This window comes from Opisthocomus hoazin, chromosome 26, assembly GCF_030867145.1.
Source record: "Opisthocomus hoazin isolate bOpiHoa1 chromosome 26, bOpiHoa1.hap1, whole genome shotgun sequence".
Classification (NCBI taxonomy): Eukaryota; Metazoa; Chordata; class Aves; order Opisthocomiformes; family Opisthocomidae; genus Opisthocomus; species Opisthocomus hoazin.
In genome coordinates, this window is record NC_134439.1 from 4,170,256 (window position 1) to 4,189,409 (window position 19,154).

The 19,154-nt window shown below is 50.3% G+C and overlaps 2 protein-coding genes and 1 non-coding gene across 10 annotated transcripts in view; 2 read left to right on the forward strand and 1 right to left on the reverse strand.

Moving 5' to 3' along the window:
• The window catches only part of CDC27 (cell division cycle 27), a 35,382-nt gene extending 24,631 nt beyond the window's left edge, over positions 1-10,751 (forward strand). For all 5 annotated transcript variants that reach the window (XM_075443793.1, XM_075443794.1, XM_075443795.1 and 2 more), the window contains 5 exons: positions 460-577; positions 1,632-1,760; positions 3,554-3,628; positions 5,505-5,685; positions 7,978-10,751. In XM_075443793.1, the coding sequence (XP_075299908.1) occupies positions 460-577; positions 1,632-1,760; positions 3,554-3,628; positions 5,505-5,685; positions 7,978-8,060 (586 nt within the window). In that variant the 3' untranslated portion in view covers positions 8,061-10,751. The remainder of the gene's footprint in view (positions 1-459; positions 578-1,631; positions 1,761-3,553; positions 3,629-5,504; positions 5,686-7,977) is intronic.
• Positions 10,752-12,287: 1,536 nt separating this feature from the next.
• On the reverse strand, positions 12,288-12,377 carry LOC142364418 (U5 spliceosomal RNA). Its single transcript, XR_012766274.1, has one exon. It is a non-coding gene; the product is annotated as a U5 spliceosomal RNA (small nuclear RNA).
• Positions 12,378-16,340: 3,963 nt separating this feature from the next.
• The window catches only part of KANSL1 (KAT8 regulatory NSL complex subunit 1), a 105,443-nt gene continuing 102,629 nt past the window's right edge, over positions 16,341-19,154 (forward strand). The window contains exons 1-2 of one of the 4 annotated variants that reach the window (XM_075443780.1): positions 16,341-16,355; positions 16,944-17,090. The gene's annotated coding sequence lies outside the window, so the exon portion shown is untranslated. Of the gene's footprint in view, positions 16,356-16,801; positions 17,091-17,124; positions 17,170-19,154 lie in introns of those variants that run through there. The other 3 variants (XM_075443783.1, XM_075443784.1, XM_075443782.1) reach the window with 3 other exon arrangements.

Genomic DNA, 19,154 nt, shown 5'->3' on the forward strand with positions numbered 1-19,154 from the left:
ATTACCCGAGCTGTTTCATTCCTATGTGCAGCACTCCTCATGTGCCTAGTTGGTTGTTCTTCAGTTGCAGTTGGAGAGACGAGAGATCTGCCCCTTTATACCTCAGGATACAGTCAGTTTCTTACAGCTGCTTCTGTGGGGGGGAAAAAAAGTATATAAATCAGTGAAAATTAGTTCTGCTAGCGTAAGTCAGTCTTGAGAAACTTTAGTGTGCTTTTTACTTTGTAGCTGTTTAGCAAGTCTACCTGTGTATCAGATATCAATTCTTAAATCTACCCAGTTGAGGAAAAAAACTCCAAGATAATTTTAGACATAGCTTCTTCCCCCTAAGAAATCATTTCCCACCCTGGATGGGGTTGGCAAGTCTGTAGACCGTTTCTGCCAGGTCATATTCACGGACAAGGACTTGTTTGGTTAGAATACCATCTTCCTTAACAGAATTGTTTTTTCTGCTTGCAGGTATGGGTTGGGAATGATTTATTACAAACAGGAAAAATTCAGTCTAGCAGAAATGCATTTCCAGAAAGCACTTGATATCAATCCTCAGAGCTCAGTCCTACTGTGTCACATTGGAGTAGTAAGTAGATTGCACCTAACTCTGTCCTTGTGTTTTAATCTGCTTCTGTGCTTTGTGTGTAGTAGAAAAGTAATTCTGAATGTTTTTAGCAAAAAAGCCCCACAAGTTCAGAGTACCTGTTGGAGGATCTGAAGTGCCATATGAATGAGTAACCACAGAATTAGTGTGTCAGAGAGGAGAGGAAAAAAAAAAAAAAAAAATCCTCTCTCTGGGAAATTATACTGTCAGGTCATGTTTGAGTCAGCCAAAATAGCACTGATACGAAAATCAAGAGTGTGTGCAGATATTAATGTGAACAGAGTATTTATAGGGTTTTTTATACTTAAGAAATTAAGTGGGTTGTAACTGCTATTGTACTTCCAGTTTTGTAAAAAAACCTCAGGCATCTGTCTTGCCTCTCAGAGTGCAGTATTTTTGTTCTGGCTGTGTCCACCTTGCCCTCACTCCAGTCGCTTGTAGCTGTGATGACTGGCTGCTTAGGCTACTTTATGCCAAGGGATGTTTAAGTAGCATGCAGGTACTTCAGTGGGCATCCATTTTAATTAAATCTACAGGGCTGTTTGAAAAGTTAGTCATTTATCCCTCTGCTACTGCAGTCCTGAGGAAACAGGGGCCGCACTCTAGCGAATGCTTGCTGATGACGCTGGGAAGCAGTTCTCAGGTGTTCGTGGTGATGGCTGAAGGCTGTGTGAGCGTGGTGGATGGTTACCTGCTGGTGTTCGTTTGCCTGCTGTGTGGCAGCAAAGCTGTGTCAAATTCTACAGGGGTGGCGACTGTTGCTCCCTAATATACAGAGGAAGGCATTGAGTTCATTCCTGGCCAAAGGTTAAATGGTTTCTGGAAGCTTTTGGGTGGGGAGAACATTTTGAGGTGGAGATGAGACGAGGTGCAGTTTTCTTCCTGTAAGAAAGCTTGTTAAGACTTGGTCTAGAATTGGACAAATATTTTGTTTAAAGGAACACATTGTAGGTAAATGTAGCCAAATGGATTTGTCCTTGTCTGGCAGATAAGCTGTTGTTTTCCCTTTTAAAATTGTTCTCTTTTTCTGTACTAGGTGCAGCATGCACTGAAGAAGTCTGAGAAGGCTTTGGATACTTTAAACAAAGCTATTAACATTGACCCTAAGAACCCGCTATGCAAATTCCATAGAGCTTCTGTATTGTTTGCAAATGAAAAATACAAGGTAAGATTTGGTGCCTGTGGACAACTGTAAGTTATCTTTAAATTGCTGTAGCTAGGGCTGGGGATGCACTGGAAGCTAAACGTGTACAGATGAACACCAGGTAGCATCAGGGCTGCAGGAAGAGCCTGGGACGTTGGCCTGTCTTGCAGAGGCTGACATCAAGCATTTGCTTTGGCAAGTGCCACCTTTGCCAAGGGAACTGTTAAATTTTTGGGTTGTTATAAGATCTGGGGCCAAGAGGTGATGCTTTTTTAATTACTGTTATTTTAGTCTGACCCTGGAAGAAGAAAGGGAAGGAGGAGAAATTATCGCAGCTGTCACCGACATGCGGCTGTATTATCATGAGTTTACACTAAATTACTAAAATTAGGCTCGGCAAACTGCCCCATAACCAGTTTCAGCAATAAGAACCAGCTATTTCAAAGGCTGTGTTATTGAGTGAAAAGTAAGAAGCTGAGCAATTTTGGTCTGGTGCCCTGCTGACCTGTACCATGTTTAGAAAGAGCGAAGATCTTCCCACAGTCTGTCTTTCTAGTGGCTAGCCCCGGGTGTTTTGGCCACAGAAGACAAGCTGCAGTCTGGTTTTGAAACCTTGCTTGGGAAATGTGTGTGCACCTCTACAGGGAAAACTCTACTTAAAACTTATTTTTTGAAAATTCATAACTGGACCAATTGAATATATATTTTATTAAGATTAAGGACTTCATTACGTGCAGGTTTGTAGATTCTTTTTAAAATTTAAAAGCAGAGGATAAATACAAGAGGGGTGGAAAAAAAAGAAATGTAGTAGTCCACTGTCTTATTCCTCCTGCACTAGTGAAGGAACTTGTTGACCATGGTGAAGCAATGTTTTAGGAAATAAAACATTTGGAGTCTTTTCTTTGTCAGGCTGAGACTTGTAAAACTGAAGTTACGCTGTTCACATAGACTACGTAAAACTTAATGAAATGTTTTGGTCTTTTAGCAGCAGTACTAAGAGGATTTTGGTAGTGTGATAAATTTGGCTAGTGTTAGGTAAATAAATGTAGGTTTACACTTCTGTTTATGTAGCAAGGCCTAACTTGAAATTGTCTTCACAGAAACAAGTTTGAAGGTTGAACGGAACTTCTTATAACTAAGACCAATGTTGATTTCTAACTGCAGACTAAATATTTCTAGGTAGTTTTTCTTAATAATGCCAGGTTACTGTCACAGCAGAATAAACTGTTCTGGTATCAACAATTAGTTGAAAAGTAAAGTAGAAGTGTCACTAAATATTTTGGACTTCAAATGCCTAATATAAACACAGTCATCTTTTGTAAAATGATTTACAGATCTAAAACCAAAACCTTTCAAAAGCAAAGGCTTGAGGGCAGTACATCCAGCACAATATACATCAATATTCTCACATGTTCAGACCCAGTGTATTAAAGGAAGCACCCTCTGTAAATACGCTGCCAGCTGCTTGTCTGCTACCCTATTACACCTGGTTTGGGGTGACAGGGGCGTATGATGTCAGAGTTGTTAGATGTGTTGTAGGAGACCAAAGCCCAGTAAACTTGCTCTATTTCTGTAATACTGGGGCTATAACATGCTACAGTCTTCAAAGGAGAAACTAATGTAAAAGAAATTTTAGATGCTTCTCATGAGATTGTACTCTTGTTCTTGGTGGAATATACTGTATGTAAATGGCAGGATGTTTTGGTTTTTTTTTTTTTTGCACGGTAGTGCTCAGTCACAGTTTAGGGATGTAGTAACTGGCTGCAGACTGCTAGCTTGTACTTCCTAAGCTTTTTTTTTTTCTTCCTTTTCAGTCTGCTTTACAAGAACTTGAAGAACTGAAACAGATTGTTCCCAAAGAGTCTCTTGTTTACTTTTTAATAGGAAAGGTAGGTAAAACTTAACGGCACTCAGAAGTTCTTTGGTTTCCTTTGCTGCAGAAATGTATGCCTGATGAGAAAATTTGTTGCCTGTCACTAAGCTGCTTCCATTTGGAGCAGTATTCTAAATATTCCTAAAGCTTTAAATAAGGTGAACTGCTCACAGCTTTTATGTATCAGCTTTTAAATGCAAAAGGCAGTTATTACTGGAGCAGCCTTCAGCTCTCTCTAAAAAAAAAAAAACAAAACACAAGAAAAAATAACCCTAGCCAGTGTTATTCTTTGCCTGCTTTGATTTCACCGCTGTCAACTTGAAGGATAATTAATTTTAAAAAGCCAGAAATTGATCCTGATAAAGATACTTCACTGAAGAGCAAACCACTGAAGAGTGGTTATGAACACAGCCATATTATCTTTCTCTTAAAAATGGGACTCGGTCAAGACTTGATTCAATACAATAGCAATGATGCAATCAGTGGGAATCCTTAAACTTTTGAGGGGTAGTCCGACCGTCAGCCAGCAGTGTTGGTTATTTACATGTGTAGCTATTAAAATGTTGAATCGCATTGTAACGCTTTGTATCAGAAATGCTGAACAAGGAGTAGTTGTAGAATACTCCAAAGTCTCCATCAATACCCTCAAAGTCCTTTTCTGCTGACGGCCTCCCCAGAAGAATTGTAGAAGGCTGTCAGTTTGAAAGTAAGAGAAGTTTTTAGAGAGGCTAATGGAGTAGGCTAGCACGGGAGGAGACGTTACTGGTTTGTCAGAGGTGTTTACATTCCAGCTGTCTTTGTGTTTAATGCCAGAGAAAAGTAATCTGGTAATAGAAATCCTCCTTCCTCAGCATCTTCTCTGCTAATACACTTTAAATAAGTTCTGCAGCTTCCTTCTGTGGGGTGTCTGTTCACTAACAAGCAACAAGACAAACTTACCTCTAGCACAGTACAGGATAACTCTTAATCAGCAAGATTTCTTTCTCTTTTTTTTTTTTCTCTTTCAAATGGGAGAGAGGGAAAAGGATTTATGCTGAAATCTGTTGACTGGTACTTGTCCAGGAGTAGCTGGACCTCTAAACTGACATTAGATGTACCACATCTTGACAAACTTACGTACTTTCATTCTTTAAATGCTTAACACAGGTAAATTACTTGCTCATCTGTCCTTAATGATAAGGAGAGCTTCAGTGCAAGTGACGGTGACAAAGAAGGTAAAATACAGGCTGGATTCTGCGATGCAGTGTTGTCTTGAAAATGTTGCTGTTCAGTTTAGCAGGACAAGCTAGGCATCAGATAACGTCCCGTTATTGTCCCCACCTGCCAATGACAGTTGAAATGCCGTTTGAGGATGTAAGAACGACTGTGCTGAGTCAGATCAAAAAATCTGTCTGACCGTGTATCCTGCCTTTGCTAGTCCTCAATGGGAGAGGTGTGAGGAGGTGTGTAAGATTAATGTGTGCATGTGCTAATAGTTCCCTAGAGCCGGGCCTCTGACATTAGAAATTGGAGACTTTGGACTTTTCCTGAGCAAGAAGTAGGTTAGGGATTACAATGACTGAAGAAATTGAAAGAGCGGTGAGGGGGTGAGACAAGACAAAACATGTACAGAGTTCCAAAGCTTAGATTTATATCTGAAGATCCTCCTGCCTATGTGTGGTGAATCTGTCAGCTGCTAGTTTAATTTCTTTTTTTTGGAGTCTTCAGCAGAAACACTGGCTCACTCTTTCTACACATACTTGCTGTTTCCCTTGGGACTCGTATAATAAACCTTACACATCTGTCTTCCGTTGCTTTTCATACAATACTGGTTAAATGGCTTGGTATGTTTATTGTCCAAAGCTTCAAGTAACAACTTCATGTAAATGTAGCCTTTCATGCTTTTGTTTTAGGTCTATAAAAAACTGGGTCAAACACACTTGGCCCTGATGAATTTCTCATGGGCAATGGACTTGGATCCCAAAGGAGCCAATAACCAGATTAAAGAGGCCATTGATAAGCGTTACCTTCCAGATGATGAGGAACCAATAACTCAAGAAGAGCAAATTAGTGAATGTTACCCCTATGAATCAGGTTTGTATTTCCAACCCTTTGTCATTCAAAGAGGTGTTTCCACTTAGGTGGCGGGAAGAATCCCAGATTTAGTAAGTGAAATATCCTGCTCAACCTCGCTGCTCGGCAAGTGAGAACTCCAGAGGCTCTTCCTTCAGAAGAATTCATTCATGCTTCCTACAATAAGCACGAAATAAAGGATTGTGATGCTTCTCTAGAATCTGTAGATGGAGTAGGGCAGAGATAATGATTACTGTAAATCCATACAAGTCATGGTTGGCTAATAGTATGCTAGGAGAGGAAGATGTTCGCAGAGCCACGGATCTGCCCTCAGAAGCATCAAATCATCTCAAGGTAACTGAAGGGCAGCTGAAACTGTCTGCAGAGGCTTTGTCAAAAGTGAAACAAACCGGATGTTGGGTAAAAATATTTGGTCTGCTAAACTTAATAGGTAGCTTTTGATGAAAGTCATGGAAGCAGTTTCATTTGAGAGTAAAGAAAACACTCCCATTGTACTGCTTGGGAATAATCCACAAAAAGGAATGGCTGGGTTTCTCTTCTGACTTCTTTGTGAGCTGAAATCCCATGAAGCGTGGGTAGCTCTGTGATGTGTGGATAGGTGTAAAGATTGACCTCTTCGGTGCAGACTGAAACAGTGCCAGAAAATAAATACTACTAACCAATTAATTCTTTTCTTCCAAAGAAGAAAGTGTAGCAGGTTTTTGGATTCTTATTAACAGATGTGTGCTATCTTTTGCAATTTTAAGTCTTCAGTGGAAAAATTGTCACGTTTTCCTGCTGTGTATCAGGTTGATTTTTGTTGATTCTATGTAGTGTGCTTTTTGATGCTGGACACTCACCCTGCGCCGCACTTCCTGAAGTCTCAGGAGTTTTTTTCTCCCTGGTGCTGCAGTTGGGCTTAGAACACGGGCTCAGTGGGGGCTGAGCGTGTTTCTGACCAGGAGATGGAGACAGAGCACTGGAGCTGCTGAGCGACACCTGAGCGGTGCCAAAAACACCCACCCCCACACCCCTCAAAAAAACAAAATAAACAAAAAAAAACCCCACCACAAACAATAAAAATGCAAACCCAAAAACCTACCAACAAACTACACACAAAAACCCAACCAAACAAATACCAACCCAAAAAAGAAAACAACAACTTAATCTGTCTGATAAACAGACATGAAGTGGAACAGTGTCAGGCAGTGTGTAAGCAGTTTGGTTTCGCTGGCTCTGCAGATAAAACGTAGAAGAGTTTCACCATTTCAGCTGAATAACTGTTAGGGGCACACGAGACAAGCTAAAGTAAATGAAGGTGGTACTGGGTGTGGAGGGGAATTTTTTAGTACATTGGCAAGTGTGGCCAGTTTTATGCATTAAATGTATTCCACTGTGTGGGACCGCTGTGCCCATTGTACAGAAACCTGTAAAGTGTTTGCGTTAAAGCAGTGGAAGGCATCTGTGTTTCTCCAAGAAACAGTTCAGGCATTTGGGCATTTACAGTTAATATGCTAAATTGTACTATGGAAAGCAGACTAAAGTCACATTCCTGTGTGTGAAGACCAACTGTCATTAGATATTTATCTTCATTCTAGTATGAACAAGTACGGAAGTTAAATATTTAAGGGTAGCCTCTCGGTGTGTACACATTTATCTTGTGTGCTGTGCATGCCGTGCTCTCTTTGTTCAAGCAGCAGCAGGAATCGAGTTTTCCTGGAAGCTGTAGGCTAGCCAGCATCTGAGCTGGGTGAGCGGAGTCGTTTGTCAGAAGGAACCCCTGCAGGCGTTTACCCAGAGCGCTTCTCTTGCCTCGTAGCTTATGCAGTCACCGAAGTAGGGAGCGAGTAGAGGCTGCCTGACGCTACTAATTGAATATTATTTGATTGTAAGGTGAGTGGCCACAATGCACTAACACAGTGGGTGACTCCTGTGAGCGTTCCAGGCAGCTGGTGTGTTTGGAGGGAGCGGGAAGGCTGAATTGTCCTGAGGGCAGTTTCGGACCCCTCCATCCCGATCCCAGTCTAACTAGGTCTCGGAGACTTTGGATTTTTAACAGAAGATGGCTAAGGCAGCATGGTTTGTTAATACATACTTCATGTTAATTCTTTCTAAATGAATTTATTTAAACTTCGTTAAGCTGGCAGGGGTCAGTGTAATAGAAGGGAAAAGCCATGTGGCTTTAAAGCATTTTGAGGGGAAGCCCAAACCCGTTGCTACTGTGCTTTTGACGTTCTGGAGTTGATTGCGGGGGAATCTTTGGAGGGAAGCAGCCTGGTAGCGTTTGACTTCTCCGTTTCTTTTTCTTTCAAGTTGGCACAGACGAATCCCAAGAGAGCAGCATGACGGATGCGGATGACACACAGCTCCATGCAGTCGAAAGTGATGAATTTTAACCTCCAAAAGCTTGAGTGTGTGACTGGTACTGTTGTGTTCTCCCCTCCCTTCGCATCCTGGGTCTTCACATCACTGAGCCAGCATTGCCATTATTCTCCCCTGACGCCATGAGTACACCGCTCAGACTTCAGCCGTACGCAGGGTTAATGGCAGTGCGATATTCAGCTGCTGCCGAGTCTGACTAGTTGGCTCTTCACGCGTTTATGAAAGTGACTGAGGAGGAAATGCTGTTTTTGGACTCCCCTTTGCTGGAAAAAGATCATGGAAGAAAGACCTGTGGTTTGCGGTAACGAAGCCAGTAGATGTGGGGATAGTACTAATGAAGCAGTGTCTTGTTCTTTTTCCAGAAATGTGTCTTAGTTTGGTTCTTTCTTGGTGAGCAGAGTGCTGAGCCTCATTTCCCAGTTCCAGGACAGTGTTGACGAATGCGGGCTGTTAAAGACTTTTGCGTATTGTAGTGTAACTCAAATGCCAGGGAATGTAAATGACCTTCAAGCTGCAGAGTCTCCCGTGAGCAAACACCGTGCACGTGCTCGGCGTAGAATACCTGGTGTCCCTACTTCAGAGCGCAAACTTGCAGGAGTGGAAGCGTAGCAGGAGAATCACATCACAGAATCAAAGCTTTCATAAAACGCTTTCATGTTCTAACCAGGAATTAATTTATTCACCTGGTTTCCGAAAGGTCAGTGTTTACTTTGTACATCAAAGAAACCAGTCAGCACCACTTTGCTTCATTTTTCATATCCCCTTTGCCCTGTTCTTCCCCTTTTAAGACTAAAAATTAATAAAGGGCAAAATCAAGACAAACGTAGCTACAACTGTAATGTGAAAACGTCGAACCTGTAATCCAGCGTGACTGCGTGTTTCTAAGCAGACAGACTGGGAAGACCGTGGAAGCCTGAACACAATCAAAACCTTCGTCAAACACGTCGGTAATTGTCCAAGACGAGTAGAACTTTTAAAACTCTTTTGTGAAGTGTGGCCCAAGCAGGATGCAAAAATGTGCAATTATCTTTCTCCTATTTTTTCCCTCCTATTTCTTTTTTTAAAGTTGTTCTCTAAGCTTCTCGCTCTAGGAACACTTTCCTGTTTTGCAGAGGCCGCTTCTGTGCGAAGCAAGCTGCGCCACATTAGCGAGTCCAAACTGATCTTTCTCTGCAGCAACAATTGGTGCCCTTTACGCAGTGATGAGAAAGAAAGGGGGTGGCACAGGCAGTTTTAAAGAGCAATTTCTGCGTGTAATAAATTGGGGAATGATATAAATTTCATGGCAACATATTTGTTGTGATCAGTCTTAATGTTCTTTTTTTAATGTATTGGTCCTTTAGAGGTCTTCTAGTTACCCTTAGAATTTCAGTCTTTTAAATTCTGTCCTTGTCTTACACCAGGCACGTCTGCTGTCACAGCTCCGCTTTAGTCATCAGCCACACGGACACCTTTATCGTTTGAAAAATAATCCTCAAGTGCTGAGCAAAAAATACAGTTCTCCGGCTTGTGTGGGGTTTTGTTTTGAAGGATAAGCAGTGGAAAATAGGCTTAAAGTCCCCTAATAGCGTGAAAAGGAATTTCTAGAATCTGAGGCATGGTAGTATATTGAAGGAGCTTCTGGTCAGCTTGGGTCTGGAAGGTTGGGGAATTCGCTGGAAAGCCATGACAAGTTTCAGCCGGCTGGAGCCTGCCGCGTCCTGCACCGCTTTTTATGGCGAGAGACGTCCTGGGGTGATTCCTTCCCACCGACCCCTCCCCGAGCAAGACCCCGGGTTCAGATTCCCCGAGGGCTGATCTGCGTCCTCGGCAGCGCTGGCGCGGTGCCGGAGTGACCCGTGTCCGTGCCGGCGTGGTTTTCCCGGCCGGCCGCGGAGCGCGTGCGCCTTCCCCGCGCGTCCCTCGCCGGGAGGAGGATCCAGGCAGCCTCCGCGCGAGGTCGGGAGGCAGCGCTTGTGCGGAGGCCACCGGTTCGCGTGTTCGTGGCCTTCCTCTGGGTTCCTGGCCTATTCTTTTAAGCAAAAAGCAGAGTAAGCAGGTGCTGCTCCCAAGGCTTTCCCGTGACAAATGCTGCTGTTTAGATGGGGACCAGAGAGCGAGGAAATCAAGTGGCTTTTCCCCTTTTATTTCATTCTCTGAAAAGCGTGAACAACTGTAGCGACATTTTCAACGCCCTGGAAAGAGCTCGGAATTCAGCTGGGATGTTAAAGGGGTGCTCACGCTACCTGGAGGGTTTTAATGCTCACTTTGTAGGTACATCGTACCTTAAAGTGATTTTTCTTCTTTCCTGGGAATCTCGAGTAACGTTCAGACCATGCTACTATTTTACCTTCGACGTAGATACACAGAATTAGTATTTCATTAGTAAAATTTCGCTCTTTTTGAAGAGGGGCAGGGAGAAGGACAGTGAGCATGAAGGCACTCTGGCAGCCAGGTTAGAGCAAGTGCAGTCACTGAAAAGAATTAGGGAACTGTCATTTTCTTACAACAAAACTATGGAAAAATGCAAAGTGTGGGTGTGGTGTGTACTATTTGCATTGAAACAATGTAATTTGTCTTTTTCCTTTTTTTTTTTTTTTGCTTTTCCTGACTTTTTATTTCAAAAATTGTACAGTCTTAGGGAAAAAAAAAAAAGTCTTTTCTGTTAATATATTTGCGATTCATTAAAGGATGTGGAAAATCCAAATAAACTACTTTTAAAAGCAGGTTTATGGCCAAGTCCTTTGGGTCAGCGGTGGGGTCTGCGCTGCAGGAGAAGGGGGGGTGGGGCTGGAGGGAGGCTGAGGGACCCGCCGTGGGGGCTGGTGGTCCTGGCGTCACCCGGGAACCTGCCGCAGGCGTCCAGCGACGCGGGCTGAGGGCTGTCGGACTGGGCTGGGAGTTCGGGTGAGGTGGGGGGTGGTTGGTGGTGGCAGGCGGCGAGGTTTCCAAAACCATTCCCGTCCATCATCAGCTTTCATTTCCTGCAGCTCGGCAGCAGATTCCGTGAGCTCCCGGGTACGGAGGAGATCTTCGATGCTCTGTTTTGGCTTCCGCAGCAGCTCGTGACGGTGGTGGTGGCTGCAGCCCAGCGGAGGAGCGAGCACAGACTCTGCTGCACGTTGGGACCTGGAGGAAAAGCTTGCGGGGAAGGCTGAGGCTCTATGGGAATTACAGAATCAGAATCACAGAGTGTTCAGGATTGGCAGGGACCTCTGGGGGTCACCCAGCCCAACCCCCTGCCCAAGCAGGGTCACCCAGAGCAGCTGCACAGCACCGCGTCCAGGCGGGGCTGGAATATCTCCAGAGAAGGAGACTCCACAGCCTCCCTGGGCAGCCTGGGCCAGGGCTCCGTCACCCTCAGAGGGAAGAAGTTCTTCCTCGTGTTCAGCTGGAGCTTCCTCTGCTTCAGTTTGTGCCCGTTGCCCCTTGTCCTGTCGCTGGGCACCACTGGAAAGAGCTTGGCCCCATTCTCCTGACATCCACCCTGCAGATATTTGTAAGTATGTATTAGGTCCCCTCTCAGCCTTCTCTTCTCCAGGCTGAACAAGCCCAGCTCCCTCAGCCTCTCCTCATAGGAGAGATGCTCCGGTCCCCTCCTCATCCTCGTAGCCCTCTGCTGGACTCTCTCCAGAATTCCTCTCGCTGCGTGTACAGTGAGCTTGGATTAAAGCCCTTGGCACTCATTTTTGTCCACTATATTGGCCTAATCCACTAATTTTTTGAGAGTCAAGTTCAGCTGTGTGAGTGACCCTGAGTTTAACCCTTTCCTGCACAGAGTTGCCTCCCCCTTCTTTTCCCAATGTCTTTAATCCTGGACCTTCATGGTTGTGCGTACAAATGCAGTCCCGCCGTTAAATCCTCTGCTCTGTAGCCGACTTCCCGCCCGCCTTTGAGCACGGCAGCGAGAGCTGAGTTCTTCTTCCTGTGTCTCGGCTGCAGTTTCTCGGTGTCAGCTCCGACGCGGGCGATTTCGGCTGCACGCTTCCTAGTGGTGAGACGGAGCTTGGCTATGGTGGGCTGAGCTTCCCGTGTCTCCAGAGACGGGCAAAGCGTTAATGAAATTCGACTTGGAAGCTGCGATCCTTCGTTCTGGGTCTGAACCGCAGCAGCGCAGCAAACACGAGGGCTTGGCAGTGCCTCAGGATTTCCAGCTCGGGAGTGGTTTTGGCACCTGGTCTGCACGAACACGCACAGCTTCTTACTGGTGCGTTCTGTTGCTCACCAGTAACTTTGCTGCTCCATCATCTCCCCATTTTACCTAATTCCTCGACGCTCGTGCCTCTTCCTCTCCATGGAAATCTTTAGTAAAAGGTGAAAGGTTTATGCGATCTGAAGAGAAACCAGAGCCATTTTCTGTCCCTCTGTCAGAATTAGTGACTTCAGCTGAGCGAGACCTGGTCCAGGAGCAGGCACCGGTTCATTTTTTTAAAATGGAGCAGAAGAACGGGGTTTCTAAGGCAGGAAGCCCTCTATTCCTGATCCTCAGAGGAACAGGCTTTAAAATGATATTAACACAGAGAATGAGGCTTCCTCTGCTGCTTTTGCCTCTGCTTTTCAAATCGGTGTTTGTGGAGCACCAGATTTCTCAGTTAGTTTGGGTCCGGCTGCTGTATAAACCCTGGGAGATGTTCCTTGCTCTGAAATCCCGCAGCAGCGGGCAGCCGCGGGAGCAGGGACAGGAGGGGACCCGGCCCCATCCCTGGGGTCGCAGCGCCAGACCCAGAGAGCGAAAGCCTCTCCCGCCTCTGTGTGCTCGCATCCGGCTGGGCAGAGCTGCGGAGCAAAGCCACGAACCAGGAACGCCAGACGACAGGCAGCCCGTGGAGGTGGAAACGGGACAGAGGAGGTGAAGGAGACTGAGGAGCTGCAAGGGAGCCGTGAGGCTGATGAGAAACAGGGCGGCAGGCACGGCGCGGTGAGGTGCATGGGACCCGGGCTGGGTGACTGTCCCCTCTCCGTAGCCAGCTGTCACGTTCGCCGGGGACCGGGCCAGTCTGGGGCTGCTCTGGGTTTCTCAGCGCTCCAGCAGCAGCGATGCTCAGCAGGGCCACCCGGCCTCGTGGCACGGGTGAACACGGACACTGAGGGCTGCTGCCACCGCCGGTGCCCAGACGTCTCGTCCGTGGCTGTGGCTGCATTTCGGGTCCATCCACTGGGGACTGGGGCTCCTGACCCCCCCCCCGGCCTGTTCCCGTCTGGGACCTACTCCCCTGGCCCAGGCTATTTTATTTGGCCTTCAAGGGTGGGAAGGATTTCAAACATCCTAACGGTACCAATGAGCGAAGTATCAGAAACGCCTCCCAGATCAGAAAAAAAACCACTTTCAAAGGTCAATTCCATCAAAAATACCCCAGAAAACCACATCCAGAAAGGAGCCACAAGCTCCTTTCTGACAACCTTTACATTCAGACATTTTATCGGCTAAAAATCTCCTCCTATTCCAAAATCCAGCAGCTCCTGTCCACATGTGTGTGGGAAACAGAAATTCGTTGTTGTTGGGACAGTTGGAGAGCGAGCTGAAGAAGACAAGGGGATTAGTTTGCTACTTTCTGCCTCTTCAGCTTTCTCGTGCATCTCCACAGATCTAGAAAAGGCGCCTTTGGGCGGGCGTCTCCCTCTCAGACCGACTGCGCCGGGGGAGCGGCACGTCCACGGCACCCGATGCTGAGCACTTCGTGACGGCAATCTGCTTCGTCGCTGGCAAAACGGCCGGGTTCTGGATTTTCCTGGATAACCAGCAGAAACAGCCTGGTTGCAATCACCAGGCGAAAGCCGCCTTCCCTGGGGAAGGAGAGGCAGAGGCCGGTGTCTGCGGGGGAGACGGTGAATGCGGCTGCTCTGTGTAGGACATCTAGGGGCTTTAATTTGAGGGTAGAGGGGTTTGGCTGCTACATTGAGTAGGGCCAGCAGGTCCCCCTGCGTCCTCCCCGCGCCAGAAGTGGCGGTGAAAAATCCATTTGGGTCCTAAAACTGCAAATACCTGCTGCAGAGGAAAAGACCACCCGGACCTCGTGACGCGTGGTGGTCGTCCTCTGGCAGGGCAGGAAGCCTCCTGCCTCCTGGCGCCGGGTGAGCTGCCAGCGCTTGGCTAACCCAGCGTCACGCTGCTGGGCGTAGCGGGGCCTCTCCCTCCATCAGCACCGTCCGGCCGATCGACCTACCTGGGCATCGGGAAGGTGCAGGGGCAAGAAATCGCAGCCGAAACCCGACAGCTCTGCTTGCCCAAGGAGCCGGGAACGGACATGTCCTCCTTCAACCCTCCCCAGCAGAACTCGCCTTTGCCCAGAGGTTGGGGGCGTTTTGGGTCAATGCGAAACACCCTGGGGATTCCTGGGGGAGCGGGGAGTGGAGGGTCAGGGTGGCGTCTGTGGCGTCGGTGGGTTTGGAGCATCTCCAGTGTCCTCTCCAGAGCTCCACTGAGGGAGGTTCTCCTTCCCCTCTACACTGCCCTGGTGAGGCCCCATCTGCAGTGCTGTGTCCGGTTCTGGGCTCCCCAGTTCAAGAAAGATGAGGAGCTACTGGAGAGAGTCCAGCGGAGGGCTACGAGGATGAGGAGGGGACTGGAGCATCTCTCCTACAAGGAGAGGCTGAGGGAGCTGGGCTTGTTCATCCTGGAGAAGAGAAGGCTGAGAGGGGACCTTAGAAATGCCTCTAAATGTCTGCAGGGTGGGGGTCAGGAGGACGGGGCCAGACTCTGTTCAGTGGTGCCCAGCGACAGGACAAGGGGCAACGGGCACAAACTGAAGCAGAGGAAGCTCCAGCTGAACCCGAGGAAGAACTTCTTCCCTCTGAGGGTGACGGAGCCCTGGCCCAGGCTGCCCAGGGAGGCTGTGGAGTCTCCTTCTCTGGAGATATTCCAGCCCCGCCTGGACGCGGTGCTGTGCAGCCTGCTCTGGGTGACCCTGCTTGGGCAGGAGGGTTGGACTGGGTGATCCACAGAGGTCCCTGCCAACCCTGAACATTCTGTGATTCTGTGATCCACTGCCACGCAGGAAAACAGCGGCTCTCGTCGTGCAGAAGGACCCTCGGCGAAAAGCGAAGGAGCCTGGCTCGTCCTTGGCCTGTGGGCTGTGGTGTCGTGGCCCTTAACTTGAATTAAACCCAGTACAACAGGAGAAAAACCAAAAGACACCAAAAATAAAGCGATGGTGGAAGAAACTGGAGGGCGAGCACCGCCGTCGTGTCTCCCTGCGGGAGCAGGCGGGAGGAGAAGCCGGGGGAAGATTGTCCCTGCTGGGGAGGGGGTGATGACGCTGCCGATGTCCCCGTGTCAACCACGTGTGGCTCACGGGTGGGAGCCCCAGCATGGCTGCGGGCGGGGGACATGGGGCAGCGGTGCCAGCTGTCCTGCTGCCCTGGTGTCACCCGTGGGATGGGCGGCTGTGTCACCCATGGGGCAGGACCCTGTGTCACCTGTGGGATGGGAGCCTGGTGTCACCCACAGGATGGGTGGCTGTGTCACCCGTGGGACACAACCCTGTGTCACCCGTGGGACCGGAGCCCCTGTCACCTGTGGGACACTGGCCCAGTGCGACATGGGGCACACAGGCCCAGTGTCACCTGTGGGGTGCGGGCCTGGTGTCACCCATGGGATGGGAGCCTGAGTCACCTGTGGGGCATGTGCCTGGTGTCACCCACGGGATGGGTGCCCATGTCACCTGTGGGATGGGAACCTGGTGTCACCCGTGGGATGGGTGCCCATGTCACCTGTGGGACGCGGGCCCAGTGCGACACGGGGACACGGGCCCGGTGTCACCTGCGGGGTGCGGGCCCGGCTTCCCCCGTGGGACAGCAGCCGAGTGTCCCTGCCTGGCAGGGCAGCCCCACGTCCCCCGTGGGTCACGAGTGGCCTGTGGCCCGCAGGACGCCTCGCGCCCCCCAGTGTGTCACGAGCCGGTGTCACCTGCGGGGCAGCCGCGACCCGCTGGACCCCCCCCCCCCCCCCCGACCCCCGCGGCGAGGCCGCCGCTGCCCCCCGCCCGCCTGTCCCGCGGCCCGGGCGGACCCGTGGGTGCCCCGGGAAGCGGCCCCAACGCCCGGGGCCTCCCGGCCGGGCCGGGCCGGGCCTGCGGGGCGGCGGCGCGGGGGTGGGGGGTGGGGCGGGGTGCGGGGGTCCCCGTGCCGCTTTGGGGGGGGAGGGGGTGCGGGGTGTGGGGGGTGCCGGGCAGGGGGCGAGCCGCGGTACCGCATCAATCACCGCCCGCCCCGCCCCTCCCGAGCTGACTGACGTGCCGGCGGCCAATGGGGCGGGCCCATGCCCCGCGCTCAGCCAATGGGGACGGGGGAGGGCGGAAGGTCCCCACTTCAAGGCTGGGTGAGCGGCGCAGGTAGGTGCGGGGCGAGGCGCTGTCGGTGCGGGGTGGCTTGGGGGGGCTCGGCCGTGGCGGGGGGGTCGGAGCAGAGCTCTCCCCTGTAACGGAGCCCCCCGACCTCCCTCCGCCCGCGGGCAGCGCCAGGCCAAGTCGCGGACCCCCCCCCGCCCCCCGCCGCCGTCCCGCAACTTGGCTGCGGGGGCCGGGCCGCGGCGGGGCTGGGGGGGGCGGTTCCTCCCGCGGCCGCCCCGAGAGTTGGGGTCGGGGCTGGCCGCGGGGTCCGGCCGCAGGGCCCGGGGCGCTGGGAGAGCTCCGCCCCGCCGCGCTGCCCGGGGGGGCCGGGCCGGGCCGGCTCCGTGCGGAGCGGGGACCCCCCCCCCCCGCCCCGGGCCTCCATTTTATCCCGGGGAAGCGAGGCCGGGCCCGGGGGGCTTCTAGAAGGATCCGGGGGTGGCAGCCCCCGGCCCGCAGGCCGGGCCCCGTCCCCGCCGGCCGGCCCGGGGCGGGATGGAGGCGCGAGGAGGGGGGGGGGGTGCGGGAGAGCCGGGGTCGCCTCTGTGGCCTCCCCCCCCCCCCCAAGCTGACAGCCCTTTCCCTCCCCAGGTCCCGGATTTGTTTATTTCCCCACCTCAAATAAATAAAGAAGAAACTTGCAGGCGTCGGCCGGGAGGATCCGGAGGCCGTCCCCGCGCTGTCCGCCTGGCCCGCAGGTGCTGAGCCAGGATGGGCCCGGCCGAGATGCCCGCCAAGGTACGCCCTGCCCCGCGCCCCGCTCCGCAGGGCTCCGGGTCTTGCCAGCCCCGGCGCTGGCCCGGTCGGACGTGCCGAGGTGCGTTTGCGGGCGGTGTCGCGGTTTTCTGGCAGTGCAGGGTGGGTCCGGAGCCTTGTGCCTGGTTTCTTGGCGAAGGCGTAACTTTAAGATGGAGGTTTGGGAATGGGGCTGAAAACCTGGATTGGTCCCGTGTGCGTACGGGGTGTTTCTCTCTCCAAAACCGTTCCAGTGCCCAGGCGTCGTGCGGAGATGTGTGGCCTCCTCTTGGGAGCGTGCCTATGTGTTTCCTGGTATTACCTGTCCTTGTGTGCAACAGCGTTGAGGCATCGAGGTGTGACTTACCCAGAAAAAGAAAGCTCTGCTACTTCTTTTTCCTCCCTATTTCTTACTGCTTGCATCCGTAAACCACAGCTTTACCTTAATCAGATCCTTTTAACTTGCTGGTATAATCTGGTTTGTGTATGTACTTCTGATATCGAGGGATTTTTGTGTGTACCTGTCAGAGCGGATTTGGCTTTGCCGTGTGAAAACCAAAGGTCCAAACCTGGGTTTTCCTGCTCGTGTTTCTGTGCCTCTGGCATCCCCATGTGTGAAATGGCCATAGCGCTTCTGGGTCTGGAGTGGAGGGCGGTGAGGGTTTGCTGATACTCGTTTTGAAAAAGCACCTCTTATCATCTTAATGTTATTACAGATTAAGGATTGTGTCCAGAACACTTAGGTACAGCAGCCAAATTTGGTGAAGCTGAGTGAAACCTAAAGGGAAGCGCTAAAGGGAAGGAGATTTCCCTCTTTTCATAAATCTGCATGCCAAAGCAGCCTGACTTTAGGCCAATTATGGAGGCTGAGTTTAGACAAATTCTCTTGTAATGGGAAAACCAAAAATCTTTACTCAATCCTTTCACGCTGACCTTAGACAAATCTGCTCTGGTATCTGATCTCCAGTTGGCTAACACAACAGTAAAGGCTCTTACTCTTTGTGCACGTAATAACAGTAAGTTGTTATGCGGGCTTTAAAAGAATTAAAACTCCCTGTTACAGGTTTTGGAGGTTATCACTAGATTTCTGGGAAGTCTGTGTTCCTACTTCTGCTGAAACCGGTAGGAAGGCAGCAGGTAGCTTCTCTGGAAACTCGTCCGTGTTTCCAGAGTGCCACGTGCTGGTGTATCAGCTGAGCAGGGGTTTAGCACGTGGCTGCGTGGAGCTCGATGCCCGTGTGGGTGCTTGGATCGCCCGAGGGTGCTGTCACCCAGTGATTTCAGTGCCTGTGCCAACTAATGAGGAGTTGTCGCTCCGTGTAACGAAGTGTTCCGATTCGAGACATGGGCTCGCTGGCCTCGTGCTTCAGTCTGGAAAATTCGGAGGAGTAAAACAGTAAAGTTTAAGAGTGCTTAAGCCGTGGTGAAATGGAGAGACGGCATCATCTTCGTGCGATGGCCGGGCAGGCTGCAGGTAGTGCCTGCGCCATGCAGCCCAGTCGCTGGAGAGAGCAAGCGAGAGAGCCCTGCCTTCGGATTCGGGAGGGCACCCAAGGCACCGGCTTTCTCCATGGAGCGGCTCAGGGCTGGGGCGTGCAGGGGGGATGCCGGGTCCTTTCTACTTCCCAGGAGCTGGAAGGAGCTGCACCCGTGGCAGCCGGTCGGGTGTACCGTCATGTCGGGCCGTCACGTCCGCTCGGCGTTTTTGCTTGGAGGCGTTCACCTCTTGTGGTAAGAATCTAGTTGGACCTTGTTGTTGTTTTTTTTTTTTTTGAGCATACGAATGTGTCATCTGTTCCTGTGCTAATTGCTTCAAACCTTGTATTAGTACATATTTGAGTGCTTTTGTATCCTGTATCCCTGACTTGTGCTCAAACTCTAGTGCCTGCTATTAGCCGCAGTTTGCAATGCTTTTTCGTCGTAGAAGAGAGCAACTCTGTTGTAGCCTTTTAGTTTTATAAAGCTCTTTCCCTGCAGCTCCTCAGAGGGCAGAGAGGGTTTCTCAGAGCAGAGCCCTAGGGAGATCTGCCTGGTCCTTCACATCCAACAAGCACAGGAAAAGATGCG